This window comes from Hoplias malabaricus, chromosome X2, assembly GCF_029633855.1.
Source record: "Hoplias malabaricus isolate fHopMal1 chromosome X2, fHopMal1.hap1, whole genome shotgun sequence".
NCBI classification, from domain to species: Eukaryota; Metazoa; Chordata; class Actinopteri; order Characiformes; family Erythrinidae; genus Hoplias; species Hoplias malabaricus.
The window spans coordinates 38,362,594-38,378,383 of NC_089819.1; the positions used below are offsets into that span (position 1 = coordinate 38,362,594).

Consider the following 15,790-nt stretch of genomic DNA (forward strand, 5'->3'; position numbering starts at 1 on the left):
GAAAGTCGAGGCAAGACCTGGAAAACCAAGAAAAATGAACTTTATTTAAGAATGACCTGGAAGATCAAGAGAAATCTTGGATAGAACTGCTTGTATTTCAGTAAAAAAAAGGCAAGTGTATCTAACACAAGAGTGATGGTGCACTGTTGTCTCACTTGCACGAACAAGATCTGCAAGGAAGTATCATCAGAAAGAAAACTGACCTGTGACCTCATCACAAGTCACTGTCTGCAATGAAGTATGCAAAGCAGCTTCTAGAGTGTGTGTATGTGAATGTGTGTATGTGTGGGGCTTGTGGTTGAGTGCGTCAGTGTTATTATCAGGTATAGTTGCACTTGCCCAGGTGTGATGGCAAGTCTCAGGTGGAGCAAGCTTACTGCCAGCCCGCATCTTAATAATTCACCAGTCTGAGGGTGTATCGAATACTCTCTGTCTCTCTCTCTCTCTCTAGCTCTCTCTCTCCACTATGATACTAGGTGATAACAGAGAGTTGCAATGACCAATTACAGAGATAGGGTGAGTGCATTGTCGCTCAAACAAGCGTACACACACACACCCTTATACATAATCTGTCACTGTGTGAGGTGTATTAGTCGCTGAGACCACAAAGCGGAATAATTGCTGCACAAGACTTTCACCATCAAAGGTACTTTTAAGCTTGAATAAGTCCATTTTCCAGTCAGAAATGTTTTGTTTTTGTGAATAAATTGTGTATTTATTTACTGATAGAGTTATGATGTCTGGAGCGAACAGTGACCAGTTGCACAGGTCCACGTTGGCCATCTATTCAGTGAGTCCTACTTTTGTGTGTATGTGTGTGTGTGCTTGTATGTTTTGGAAACTTGGAACTGAAAATAGAACTAATAGAAAAATTCTACCAACAAATTAAAAAATATACATACTATAAGGGTAAATATTAAAATATTTAAATTGTTGTTATTTTCATTAGCTTTCATTTATCACATTTTATCTTATTTACTGTATTGTGTTTTCAAAATGGACATTCTGAACACTGATTTCTAATCAAAAAACACTTTTTATAAAATTCTGAGGATGTTTCTTCACCATTGCTCAAGTCTGAACTCAAGTCTGTATTCCAAAACACAGTCAGAAAAACTGTAACTGTGATAGTACCCTCATAAGTACATAATATGTACCTTTAGCTAGGGAATATAGTTGCATAATTGTAAATGTTTTAATGTAACCTTAGGGAACAAAACTGGACATTAAAACCTCTGTTGTACCTTTTAAAGGTACATTTACACTGTATGCAGCTTTAGTGACCAATAATGTAATTCTGTCATACCTTTTGTTTCACAGAGTGTTTAGACAGTTAGGTTTTCTTTCTTTGCCTACAGCAGAGAAACAGCATTTGGATTTTTTTAGCCAAAGTATAGACCTCCAAATGTTAAAAAAAAAAAAAACATGAACTAAGATATTGCTCTGTTCTTGCTATCTAGTTTGATAATATTGTCTTATTTTTGCTTACATTTTGGCACTGACTCTAAATTTGGAAGAGAGCCAACAGCATGAAAGTAAACGTAGACTGAAAGTCATACAAAATTAAGCAACTAAATTGTAATTAAAACAGAAAATAAAAACTTACAGACAAGTTAAACATCAGCCACGTACAAACGACGAAGATTTTACCTCCTCAAACATACGGTTCCACCTTAAACGACATGTAGCTTTTGAACATAAACAAGTGAGAGAACTGCATTTCCCCACAGTCACAGACATTGCATTTAAGGTAGAAGACAAACGAACGTGAAAACTCCTCAGTATTACAGCATTTACTGAAACTATGCATTTATAAAATGGTGTATTGGAGGGGGTGCTCACACCAGAAATGATCCTGAATTTGACACCCTGCCACTAAATGTATCCTCTTTTGAGAGGGCATGTGATTTTTGCTCCAAACATCTGCATTTACATTACTAATATAGACAACAAAAACGTATAAAATATTTATTTCAATCAACAATAAAGTAGTCAATCAATTTTTCAGAGTAGAAATAACTGAGAATTTTTATAAAGGCTAACATAATGTGGGAGGTCTGTCCATTGACATTCACCATTGGTAAATGTATAACTTTCAAAGCCTATTAAATGTGTTTAAACTACTATCTACAATCATGAAATGTCATATAGCAACAGTGTGAGCAACAGGGCTTTACCCTGGAACTACTGATGTTTGGAAATATCAGGCAAGGAAAATTGTAATTTGTTAGAAAATAATTCCTATACTTTTCACAGAACCTTCCAAATGTTTTAAAGTATTTTAAAATTATGTTTGATGAGTGTACTATTATTAATGAGTTTTTATTTTTGTGTGTCTGATTGTGTTTAAGAATTTGATGGAACAATTCAATCCCAGCCTCCATAAGCTGGTTACTTTAGGAAACAACTATGTCAAGGCATTTCAAGGTGAGTGTACTTCCCCCTGCGTAGTGACAGAAGACCCCCTCACACACAATCTGACACACACACAAAAACTGATACACACATTCTGTATGTGTGCTGTACCTAAATGTGCGTGAGTGTACTGATGTATATTTGCTGTCTACTCTCCCCATGTAAACACCATCAGTCACAACAGTAGCAACATGATGCCAAGGCCCTGAGCTATTTCTGTTCCAAATGCTTATCTTCTGTGTGTGTGTTGCAGCCTTGGCATTGACGAGTGAGGCCTATTTCAGTGCCCTGGCCAAGATGGGAGAACAGGCCCTCAAAACACTCTCATCTCGTGTGCTGGGTAAGAAGCGGAAAATGTGTATATACATGCCTCTAAATGAAGCCACGGTTCTGGCTGCTCAGCAACACATCCCACATCTTTTGTCCTTCTGGAACTGCATTGCTTGTCCTTTAAACAATACATCAACAAAGTGGCTTCACCCAGCTGTGTCTAATTCCAGTGGACAAACATATATCTTCAAACAGTAGCCACTGTAACACTGACCATAACTTTTTCTAATACATTCATTTTCCAGCTGTAGTGTTTAAATTGTTGACATTATGAAACAGTCAGTATACCGAAACCTAGTGACCTGGATGTACCAGAGATCCTACACTACACCTATTTAAATAAGGCCATCCCCATGAGGACCACCCGCCCTTTGGAGCATAAATGGGGTTATGAGACTATGAAGAGATTTGATTCTTCCAATATAAATATTTCTCCTTTAACACCATGTACCAGTTTTAATTGAACCTGTGTCCATTCCAAATGAAACCCAAGCGTCGAATTTTGTGTCCAAACTTGAACCAAACCTGATCCTGACTCAAACCACTTAACCAAGTTTGAATGAGTATGACAAAATTCTGTTTGAAACTGACCCAAAACAACTTAGTGTCAGTTTATATGTAGTGACAAAAATAAATGTGATTTGGGCTGTTTTGAAATTGATCTGAAAGCTGATTTTCACTGCATTTGGCTTTGCTTCTGTTGATCTACAGTACTATTCATGCAGGCTGTGTTCATGTGTTAGAGCTGGTTTATGTTACAGATAACGAACCATGATTATAGCCTGTGTATAATGTGGATAATGAAGGGGAAACAGCAATAGAATCATGACTGTGTATGTGTGTGAGAGAGAGATAGAGGGAGCAGTGGAAAGAGAGAAGGATCAGGTGACACTGAGCATTTAGCTAAATAATTGAAGTAAAGGGTCATCTACTCCCTCACTAGTACTTGGACACTAGCACTAGTACTTATCTTACAGACTCCTGTATGACACCACAGGGTAATGAGTGTATTTTAAATACATTTAAAACAATAGTATAATATAATTTAAAACAGATTGAACACTTTAGATCAGAGGTCTCCGAATCAGGACCATGGATTCAGATGGCAGGCCAGTATTTTAAAATGGCTTGCTGCTATGACTATACCTGGTGAGTCTGGTAGATTACTAGTTGTAGCTATAGTGTCATACTTGCCTGCCAATTTAAAATCCAGACAAGGAACCTGTTTCTGGTTTCCTCCCATGGTCCAACAATAAAAACTGGTAGTGGACACTCAAAAGTGTCTATATGTGTGAGTGAATGTGTTGCCCTGTGAAGGACTGGCGCCCCCTCCAGAGTGTGTTCCAGCCTTGTGCCCAGTGATTCTGGTAAGCTCCGGACCCACTGCAATCCTGAATTAGATAAGTGGTTACAGACAATGAATGAATGAAAAAAAGTCTCCAGGAAGATGGTTGGTGACCAATGGTTTTTTCTGTGACCACCAGTTTTCTTCAACCTTGAGCTGCAATTTTAACATCTACGTCAAGATCAATATTCTAGGCTTTCTCATGAAGGGATCTACATGACGCTGTTTCTGCTTATTGGTCCGAAAATGACAGTGGTTTGTGGCAACAGATCATGGAGGATTCTGTGCAGACATTAGTTGAAGAAGATCCGGATCATCCTCATAGTAGCTCACCCCATTACAGGCTATATCACCCCATCACACAGTGTTATAAAGCTTGGATAGTGAAGTGGTGGTTAGGGTTGGGCGGTATAACAGTAACAGAGTAAACCATGTTACTTAAAAATGTGGACTTTATTTCCAAATTATGACATGTCTGCTGTGTCCAATTTATGTTCTGTGTCCGATTAGTAATCCTGTGCATTCATGTGCATTTAAGAAACTCACAGGGAGGGGGCACAGTGGGAGCTCACTGGCTGGTGATGACATGCTCTGAAAATGAATAGAGGAAATACAAATCCCAGTAGCCCACTGGGAGCAAGGAAGGAAGAGACAAATCACTCAGAAGACACCAAATTTGTGCTTACAGATATGAGGTTTTATGTTTTTTTATGTATTTTTTAAACAGGGCCTGTGCTATAGTTGTTACATATTTAGCTAACTTGTCTAAAAATCTTATTTTGCACATTTTCAAACTTGTGTGTTCTCCAAGCACCAGTCATTGAAATTCGTTCTCTCAGACGTGAGTTTTTATCAACACCTGACTGGGTGTGCACTTTCAGCCTGTTCTAAGATAACCTGCTCGCCTTAGAGCAAACACCCCCAAAAAGACCCCATTCACTGTACATCTAGTGTGCACCTCTTGTGCCCTATACCATCTTAATAATTTGAGACGGTATGAAAACAGGGCATGCTGCCCATCACTAGCCACTGTTTAAACTACAGATAGCTACTGGGCAGCAAACCATGCTTGGAGGAGAACACTAAGTGCCAATTCGGTTTCGTCAAGTGATGTGGCTGCAGATACAGTGTTTCACTGATTGATTTAACATGTGTTAAACATATCTTTGTATTTTGACAAATGACTGACTGGTTTACGTTTCTAAGCTCTGTCCTGATCAGTAGGTGTAAAGCGTATTCTTGCTTATTGATTAATTCACAGGTGATGTGTTGATCCAGATCTCAGAGACCCAGCGGAAGCTCACAGCAGAGGTGGATGGATTGGTGAGTGTAACTTTCATCATCCCCCCACCCTCATTTTGCTTATTCTCTGCACTCGTAGGGTGAGCTATACCAGAAACAAAGGAGGAAGAAACAGGGGACATGGATACATGAAGTTGCATTTTTCTAGTGTTCAGTAGTTCAGTTTCTTAGTTTTTTAACAGGCTTGATCTGTCATCTCCATAGTTTTGTTGGTTCCATGTGGAGGTGTTGCAGGCACTGGATAAGAATGTAAAGCTGGACGAGGAGTATATAGATGTAAGTACAATCACACTTCATTCACAAACATACACGAGTGTGTGCTGTTTAACATAACGGACTTATATCCAAGTGTGTTGAGCAGTGTATACAACTTGGTCATTTTTGCCTATACCCTAAATAAGGGTTGCTGTATCTCTCTCTCTCTCTCTCTCTCTCTCTCTCTCTCTCTCTCTCTCTTTTTGTGTTTGTGTGTAGGGCAGCAGAAGAGTGTATGAGCTGGAGGTCAGGAATCAAGCTGCAGCTTTGGAGAGGCAGTTGAGAAGAGGCGCTTACAGAGACTCTCTGGTGAGAGCAACGTGTGTGTGTGTAGGTGGTGTGTGTTGTAGATTTAAAGTGTTTAAGAGCTCTTCGTGAGTGTTTTTTTTTTCTGTGAGGTGTATTATTCTGTAGAATTCAGTCCTAGAAAGGAACTATATAACAGGACTGTTCAAAGAAAATCTCCTCAAGGGCTCAAGTGAAAAAGGAAAAGCTGAGCAAGAAAAAAAAATGTTTCATTTTATTTGCCATATACTGCAACCTTTATTAGGAAGTGTAATCATTTTTCAGAGAGAATAAAATTTTTTCCCAAGGTGTTAGCAACATTATTGCCCAATCACATTACTGCCCAGCGGAATGCATGGTATGCCGCCATATGTGTTTGTGTGTGTATGTATATGTGTGTGTGTGTGTGTTATTTGCAAGCCTAACAAATTGTTAGGTTTATTGATGTAAAAATGGCAATAAATATGCAGATATATACAGTAATTTTCTTGTGTGTATGTGTGTGTTTGTATGATTGTGTGTACAGGAGGGCAGTGAGTATATGCAGTATCTAAGGCAGAGCCAACAGGAAATTCTGAGAGAGGAAGAGCGAAGGTACCGCTTCCTGGCTGAAAAACACTGCGGATTAACACACACTCTCCTGTTTCTTGTCAACAAGGTACATAACACGACTGTAAACATCTGACCTTGCAACAATTATGTTTGATGATGTTGTTAGAAATGAGCTTTCTCTGAGCATAATGCATAATAGAGTTTCCGGTTGCATTTGTGAATTCAGCGACAACAGTTTTGTAGGTACTCCCAAGCCTATGAGACTATATTTATCAATGTAACATGACAGTTTCAAATTCAGTGCCATCTGAAGACTTGAAAGTTCATTCATTCGTTGTCTGAAACCGTTTATCCAGTTCAGGGTCAAGGTGGGTCCGGAGCCTAACCGGAATCACTAGGTGCAAGGCAAGAACACACCCCGGAAGGGGCGCCAGTCCTTCACAGGGTGACACACACTCACACATTCTCTCCCATGCTTACACCTATGGACACTTACACTGTTTTTGGACCGTGGGAGGAAAGGAGCACCAGGAGGAAACCCACATGGACACAGGGAGAACACATCAAACCCCTCACAGACAGTCACCTGGAGCGGGACTTGAACCCACAGCCTCCAGGTCCCTGGAGCTGTGTGACACCACCTGCTGCAAATGGACCAGTTTATAATGTAATATTTCAGAAGAGTGTGACCTTTATTTTCTATAATATTTTCACTTTTATTTTGACCCTTTCCCAACTTTTTTGGAGTGATGCTCCAGGGAGCAAGTAAAAAATGTTTACATATTTTCAAACACAATCAATTTGGTCAATGAAAACATTTTCTTAGTGCTTTGGGCAATTAAGTGTGTCAATTAACTTGTGTGTGTGTGTGTGTGTGTGTGTACAGACAGGTGTCTCACTCCAGCAGAAATCTGAAGGATGGAAAGAGAAAGTGAATGAGAGCCGGAGCTCCAGACCTCGGACCCCTACCCCTCTAGAACATGATGCACTGGTGAAATACGCATGTTAACATCACACACGTTACTTGTCCCATCAATTATACACTTTAACTATGTCAAATTACTAGATAAAAACAACCATATATTTTATATAATTTCTGCAACATACAGTTATCTACACTGATCAACCATAACATTATGACAACGTTCTTGTTTCTACACTCACTGTACATTCCCTGAGTTCCACTGACCACAGGAGGACTTGGTTTTATAATTACAGACCATAATACATTTGTTGCTCTGTATACTTTATTTTCCCCCCTTTCATCCTGTTAGTCAGGACCCCCATAGACCACCACAGAGTAGGTCTGATTTGAGTGGAAGATCATTCTCAGTACTGCAGTGACACTGACATGGTGGCGGAGTGTTAATGTGTTGTGCTGATACGAGTGGATCAGACACAGCAGTGCTGCTCGAATTTTTAAACGTTGTGTCCACTCACTTTTCACTCTATTAAACACTCCTACATTGTTGTTTGTAATTGTAGAACTAAAAAGTGGAGCATGGAGCAGAGAGAATGAACAATGAGTGTAGTAACAAGGGGGTGTGTGGGGGGGGGGGGGGGGGGGGGCATGGGGGGTGTTGTGGTTATGGTTGTGGTTATGTGTTATGGTTGATTAGTGTATTAATAACCATAATTAATGAGGTCATGTACTGATGTTGGATGAGGGGCATTGGATTGAGCTCCACAGAACATAATTGCACTCTTTCACAGCCTAATTATGTTAGCCAGTGCTCTTATAATAGAGTATACAAGTTATATAATATATTCTCTCTTTCTATAAGCTGAGGATGTCTGGAAGCGCTCTCCTACATACCGGAGAGAGTATGGATATGTGGACTGGGAAAGATCACCAACTGCTGGGCAGAGTTCCCTCTAGAGGTTAGAAAATGGTCTAAACTCTAAAAGAGACCTGATCCACCAAGAACACTGGTGTCCACCATTTATCTACACATTACCAGCCAACTACACTAATGAGCTCTTCTCCTTGCCAGATAATGAATTGTCCTTGTTTGTATAACAGGTACTGGGTTACATAGCAGGATCAACTAACTTTGGACACTCTTTAGCAAACACATGACATGGACACAACAAATTACACTCTAAGGATTAACAAAACCCTTAATGCTTTTAGCTTTTTATCTTTCACTTGTAGTTATAAAGCTATCCAGTTCTATAGCTGTCCAAGTGTGTCCTTGCACAGCTGCTGTTGCTAGGTTGGATAAACTTTACCAAAAAAAGTTTAGAAAAAAAAAAATTATATATAAATGTAAAACAGTAAGAAAACCTTTACAACATTATTGAATAAGTTTCACTGATCCATAAGTGGGCGGCACGGTGGCGCAGCAGGTAGTGTCGCAGTCACACAGCTCCAGGGGCCTGGAGGTTGTGGGTTCAATTCCAGCTCCGGGTGACTGTCTGTGAGGAGTTGGTGTGTTCTCCCCGTGTCCGCGTGGGTTTCCTCCGGGTGCTCCAGTTTCCTCCCACAGTCCAAAAACACACGTTGCAGGTGGATTGGCGACTCGAAAGTGTCCGTAGGTGTGAATGTGTGTGTGTCTGTGTTGCCCTGTGAAGGACTGGCGTATTCCCGCCTTGCGCCCGATGATTCCAGGTAGGCTCTGGACCCCCCGTGACCCTAAATTGGATAAGCGGTTACAGATAATGGATGGATGATCCATAAGTCAAGCTTTACAAAACAGTTGGACAAGTTTTAAAAAGAGACCATTAAAAGTGTTTATAAGTATGCCTTACATAAGAGCATGTAGTGGAATAATTATGCTCCACATTGCGGCGGCATAAATACTACATAGCGGAGTCAATGATAATTCATTATTTTTTTATTAATAATTAATTATTTAATTAATTTTGTTAAGCTCCATGTTTGGGAACCATTACATAAAATGTAGTGTCTTTACCTGTCCAATTTTAGCTTGGACATGTAGGTCATCATGTTAGATGACTTTACATATTATATAGTAGAATTGGCTAGAATTAATTATTATTAATGAATTATGCTCATTGACCATAAGCCATAAGAGAGTCTGACGCCTGCAGAGAGCTGGAGAGCTTTAGAGAGAGCCAGGGCTGTCCCTTAACTGACTACCCTATCTGAGAAGCATTGTCTGCTGGAATCAAGAGAGAGAATTTCTTCCTATATTCTCTTTCTGTTCTTCTCCTGTTCTGAGTTCTGTTCTAGGAGCTGGAGTGTGAGTTAGAGTGCATATTCTCCCTCTCCCGAAAAAGCCTAGAGTCATTTCGCGCCACTGGGTTTTTAACCAGAATATAGAAAAACCGCCTTGAATACCTGATTGGTCCTTATGGTTTGAGGATTGGAGCATCTCTTGCTCCTGTTTCCTGTACCTTGGTAGTGACATCACATAAAATTTATGACACCTGACAAGACAAAGACTTAAAGATGGTCCCTGTTGAATGAATATCCCAGAATTCTGAATCATATAATTTCAATATAAGAGATTATATGTTAACACAAAGTAATATCATTCAGACAAACCATGTTTTACATCATTCTTAACCAAATAACACATAGAGTATCTAGCTACCTTGGTTCCTACATAAGTTCATTTAAAAAAGTGACTTTTTTTTCCAGGTAAACTTAGGAATTAAGGAATGTGTGTTTCTTTTCTTTCAAATGTGTAAGAGGTCATGGAAAAAAGGTGCCTGACCCTCCAAGACCCTGTGCCATAAACTGTCCTTAAAAGGGCCTGTAGTGTCAGTTTTATGACTCTCTGACACAGACCTTCAGGCACAAAAAAAGCACAAGGGGCCAGTGCTTGCTGGAACGCTTATCTCAAATTCCGATCTAGGCTTGGTGTGGCTGAGAAGAGAGACAGAGAGTGGAGAAAGGTCTTTCTGCATATTAAGATAACGTTCGGCATATTAAGTCTCAAAAAGTATAATTATTCCTTATACTACTAAAGATAGTCTTTTATTAAAATGAATAAAACCTATTCATCTCCACTACAAGCATACATATGAGCACACTATATATATACAAAATATACGACACACTACTATCATGTTGTATTTATTCGACTCACAGTGCCAGCTTTTAAATACGTTCAGATTTTTTTTGGCTTTGTAGCAAAGGAAGGATTCCAGTGGTAGCTGGATGGTGTAACAAGGGATGAAAAATGTATACTGCTAATGTTTGTGAGCCATTGTGGGTCAGATAAAAACAGTAGTGTGGAGTATTTTTCATCAAAACAACACGAAAAAACACAATGATAAACAGTACTTAAAATTTGCCGCTAGCACACTGGCTCCATGTTCATGGCAAGCGTTTGTATTGAAAAACAAATTGGGTACCAGCTCCCAAAATGCGACTCTTGTCAAGTAGAGCAGCTAACATGCAGTGTAACCACAGCAGTTAGACAAGCTTTACAAAATGGTTAGACAAGCTTTATAGAATAGTTGGAGAAGGATTATATAGGATTCAGCATTGACAAAATGGTCAGCAATGACAGAATCTGAGTGGTGCTATGCTTTCTATTTGATGTTCAATGGCATTTTTGATAGTGTTCTCCAATGCTTGTCCAGCTTATGAACTGTGATTTATAGATTTAATAACAAATCCCACTATTAATAATCAACCACTGCTTCACCCACCCCCACCCCTTTTTTTCAGCACCCTCTCCCCTGCCGAGTCGTTCTCGCTCCAGCTCCGTGGGCGAGTCTCTTGGCCTTGGTGGTGGTCGACCAGTGAGGGCACTTGTCACTCACCCTGCCACCTCCAACCCAGTGTTGCTGCCATTTTCCAGCGGTGAGACACTCACTGTGCTCATACCAGAAGCTCGAAATGGCTGGCTTTATGGTCGCCACGACAACAGTCTGAGGTGAGACCCAAACAAAAAATTGCCCCTTCTCATAATAGTAATAAAAATATTGTAATTAAAGCAGCAGTCATTTTCTCAGTTGATTCAACTTCACATTATGAAACGAGCAATATACTAACACTTAGCGTCCTGGATGTATTAGGCATACAAATAATTTTTAAAGCATTTTAGGGCAAACTATAATTATAATTTATATTTCAAGCTCCCGCACTTTTTGTCATTTTAGGAATTACATAATTGTCATTTTAATAAAAAAAGAATAACATAAAAATCAAGTATTAATATGTTACATTAATGACTATTAGCATCAAAATCACCTTCTTCAAATAATCTAAACCAAAACTCACACATGGATACAACGTTATCCCCAAGAACAGAACAAATCAATGCACATGATTATGCTGAGTATTTTCCTTCATTGAATTTTTCTCAATCTTGTCATTTTCAAAAATATGTTTTTTTAATAAAACAAAAAGGCAAAACTTATCAAATAGTGTTTGACTTTTTTATTACAATTATATATTACACAAAAAGCTTTAAAACATTTTTGTAAACATTGAGAAATGTTTGTACAAACTGACACCAGCTTAAGCCTAAATTATACGCTGACCACCTCTATGATGTGTAAACTAGTTAATTCGGGGACTATAAAGCAGTTTGATTCTTCCTCTAATGAGTTGCACATAAAAGGAAAAATATAATAATAATTAATTAATATTTAAAAAATATACTTTGCCATATTTTGGTGAGTTAAAAATGAACACATGATAGCAAAAGTACTGAATGCATTAGTTATGTTCTCTGCTCTTTTTTCTAACTGGTTTGATATATCTGGTTTGCAGACAGGGCTGGTTTCCTGCAGCTTATGTTGCTCCTTTGGAGGATTTTCAATCTTTGAGCGCAAGGTGGGAAACTGTTAATGCTTTTCAAAATGCCTGTGGTTGCATAACAAATACTTTCTTGTGCTACTCACACTAGCATTACATTTCACTGAATGTATCAAGTTAAAACTGACCTTTCAACTTTTCTTTCTGACCTTCTTACATTTCAAAGTGGGGTATCTCTCCGGAGCCACAGCATGAACAACCTCCTGGAGCCCAAAGGCCATGAAGTGTCTATGGATATCAAGAGTAGCCATGAAATCCCACTTCCAGCTCCACCAATCCGGAGAGCCTCAGCTGACCTTCACCCAATTTCTCCTCTTCCAGATAGAAAGGTTGAATCTTCATATGAGGCCAAGACCATTAAGAAGAGCTACAGTGAGATCCCTCCACCGGCTCCTTCCATTCGAAGAGCCTCGAGTGACTTCAGACCTGTCTCACCTCTTGTTGATAGGAGGGCAGAGTCTCATTTTGAGAGCAAAGTTGAGCACAAGAATTACTCTCAGATCCCACCCCCTGCTCCACCACTTCCCAAGCCTGCAGATATTCGTCCAGTCTCCCCTCTTCCTGAGAAACAGGTGGAGTCTAGTTCTGAGGTGAATATGCACAAATTATTTTGGAACTGTGGTATTATTGAGAAGCACTGGCTTTGGTTAAAGGAAGCTATGGAGGACCAAAAATGGCATAAATGTACAAATAAGTGATTTAATAAATAAATAAATATATTTTTGTTGTGAAAATTGACATAAATAAATGCCTCAAATCTATTTCTTTATTGTCATACATCATTAATACATTATATTTTAATTATACATACATACATACATACATCTTCTTTTCCGCTTTTCCATTTCAGGGTCGCGGTGATTTTAATTATATTAATTTATTATTATGCACAAGTAGCCCAAATTAAATTTGATGTATGACCATATAGAAATAGATTAGGATATTTATTTGTGTATGTCATTGTGTGGTCCTTCATAGGGATACCTATATATACATATTATAGCAAGCATGTCTGTATATGCAGTTGATCAATGTGGATCCGTTGTTCGGAAATGCTTGCTGAAGCATAATTTAAATTGATAAAAAATAATATTTTGATCATTGTAATTATGTTGGAACACTTTCATCCTTTTTTCTTCAGAGAACAAATCCCCATGGGCAGGCCGTAGAGCACCCTCTCTTTCCCAGGTAAACTATATAAACAAGTTTTCTTTACATCTGTTTGTGGAAACCCTTAATATAGTGTGCGAATTCAGCCACTTTAAGGCACTGCTGTTTAGTTTTAGACAGCACACAGATATCCATAGATATCATACTTTTACATTCCCATACTATATATATATATTACTTTTTTCTCCTGCCCTTTTACAGAGGTTCCAATCCTTTTGCAACAGTGAAGCTCCGGCCCACAGTGACCAATGACAGATCAGCCCCGAGAATCCACTGACCATTACCATGTCTTTGCTCCTGGACAGTATGTGTACAAGTAGTCTTGAACAAGACAGAGCAATTAAAGCTCATTACATGTGGCTTCAGTTTGTTAGTGCCTTGGTTAGAATTCCCTACATGCTAAATCTCACACGAGAAAGAATGTCAACATATGGCATTCAAGGTCTCAGAAATGTGTTTTTGTCCAATTTAGACTTGGTTTGTGTGTGTACAGCTCTTTTTCTGGACATTTGGAAGCCCATCTGCCCACTTTGGATCGGAGCAGGTTTGTTGGCATTTTGTTTGATCAGTGTAGAAAGACTGTCCAACTGTGAAAGCTGCTCAGTTACAGCCGTGAACTCTCTTTGTGTGTGTGTGTGTGTGTGTGTGTGTGTGTGTGTGTGTGTGTGTGTTTTGTCTGAGCTGACACATCATTTGCAATCAGTCAATGAATCAGAGTATGCATTGTGTCCACTGCTGGTCAAAAAGTTTGGGAACACCTTGAAACTTCTGGTTTTATATAATTAACTCAGAATTAATCCTAATCTCTTTCCTATGGCTATTCAATTTTTCCTATGAAAAAGTTGAAACACATTTATTTGTGGGGACCAAAACCTGTTTACACACCAACATTGTGGGGAATTGTTTTAAGGTTGTGTTAAGGTTAGAGTCAAGCTAGTTATACTTATGGAAAAATGAATAGTACATCTCTACAAAATGAATGGACCTCTATGCAATGTCCCCAAAATTCAGATACAAGATTGTGCACTGATCCATGTACACTGATTGTGTACAATGTGGTAGAAAAAAGGTCCCTTCCAATAAGAAACACACACACATTATATATACATATATAATATATTCGTATACAATATATACATTGCTTTTGTGTCTGACTCAAAAACACAGAAAACAATAATAAATGAAATTTACCTTTATCCTGATGTTTCTGATTAAAGCTTAAAAATACACTGCCATGGCACTTTATAAGAAACTGCCTCTTGGTTTTGAATTGTGTGGAAGTAACTGCTTCCAATAAAGTGACCAATGGCTGGCAGGAGATAGTAGAGGTTTTGAACAAAATGGCCAGTACATGGACAAAGGTGCCACGTATTTCTAATAAAGTGGCCAACGAGTACAAATAGTAGGTAGGTCTATCCAATAAAGTGCCCAGTGTGTTAACAAATAACGTATTTGTTTCAAATAAATTGACCAGTGAGTGGACACAGAAGTTAAATAAATAAATGCGGCAGGCTTTGTACTCAAGGCATGACTTCACTTTATTTCTCTCTTTATTTTCTCTCATTGTTTCACAGCTCAACTTCATACTTTTCATCTGTTTTTTGCATTGCCAGCTCTATCTGGAGCAAGAGAAGGAGGAAGAAGAATGAAAGGAGAAGGTGGGATGTGTTATGAAAGGGAGAGAGAGAGAGAGAGAGAGAGAGAGAGAGAGAGAGAGAGTGTGAAATAGAGTGACTGACAAAGGAGAGAAGGTTGGATGTATTCAGATTAGTTAAGGATAATCTAATACCAAAAAATAATATATTGACAACTTAACAGTGTATTATTTTTACATGTTTGAATACACTGACAACACAATATATTATAATTTGTATTTTGATGTGGGTCCATCTTGGGTCATGTCTGAGACATGAGTCAGCTGCTCAGATAAAACTGGTCGGGTGCAAAGAGTTTGTATTAAAAAAAAGTAAATAAATAGAGGTGCTGATGCCCGTGGCTTATGTGTGAGGGGTGGGTTTTGAGAGGAGGGGGAGCTTGGGAGTGTGTGGAGAGGCATGCAGCACTGTATCAGTCTGCAGGTGTGTACAGAGGAGAGAGGAGAAGTGTCAGGTTGCCAGGTTTGTTCCTTTTTACTCATGGACGATAGCTTCGAACTCTAAGAGAAAAAGACATAATCACAGAGTTAGAAAAACCTGAATAAATAGAGACATAGTAATGCCAAAGTTGGTGCAGTTTTTGTTGTTAAGGGGAAGTAAGTTCAGCATGGCATCTATCAGCGTTATAAACACATTAAAGACAATGTCTACAATTGTGAGGAAAGGCTGTCATTTGTTTATGTTCAGAAGCTCTTCATCTTCTAAGGTGGAATGTATGTTTGAGGGGGAAAAAACGACTGT

At 38.9% G+C, this 15,790-nt stretch overlaps 2 protein-coding genes across 2 annotated transcripts in view; one reads left to right on the top strand and one right to left on the bottom strand.

Annotated features, from left to right (window-relative positions):
* Positions 1 to 736: 736 nt before the first annotated feature.
* Positions 737 to 13,671, top strand: LOC136676190 (BAR/IMD domain-containing adapter protein 2-like 2). Its single transcript, XM_066653030.1, has 14 exons — positions 737 to 790; positions 2,352 to 2,427; positions 2,669 to 2,755; positions 5,352 to 5,413; positions 5,597 to 5,668; positions 5,867 to 5,956; positions 6,459 to 6,590; positions 7,371 to 7,475; positions 8,269 to 8,365; positions 11,130 to 11,337; positions 12,180 to 12,242; positions 12,391 to 12,713; positions 13,349 to 13,412; positions 13,596 to 13,671. Exons 1-14 carry the CDS (start codon positions 737 to 739, stop codon positions 13,669 to 13,671), a joined length of 1,509 nt encoding a protein of 502 aa, XP_066509127.1.
* Positions 13,672 to 14,925: 1,254 nt separating this feature from the next.
* LOC136676410 (parvalbumin-7) overlaps positions 14,926 to 15,790 on the bottom strand; it is a 50,015-nt gene continuing 49,150 nt past the window's right edge. Inside the window, exon 5 of the mRNA XM_066653407.1 lies at positions 14,926 to 15,549. Within this exon, the coding sequence (XP_066509504.1) occupies positions 15,524 to 15,549 (26 nt within the window). The 3' untranslated portion in view covers positions 14,926 to 15,523. The remainder of the gene's footprint in view (positions 15,550 to 15,790) is intronic.

Coding starts and splice junctions, on each gene's coding strand:
- LOC136676190 (XM_066653030.1), top strand. CDS start 737: ATGTCTGGAGCGAACAGTGACCAGTTGCACAGGTCCACGTTGGCCATC. Junction 791..2,351: donor CCACGTTGGCCATCTATTCA/GTGAGTCCTACT, acceptor ATTGTGTTTAAG/AATTTGATGGAACAATTCAA. Junction 11,338..12,179: donor CGCCACGACAACAGTCTGAG/GTGAGACCCAAA, acceptor TCTGGTTTGCAG/ACAGGGCTGGTTTCCTGCAG.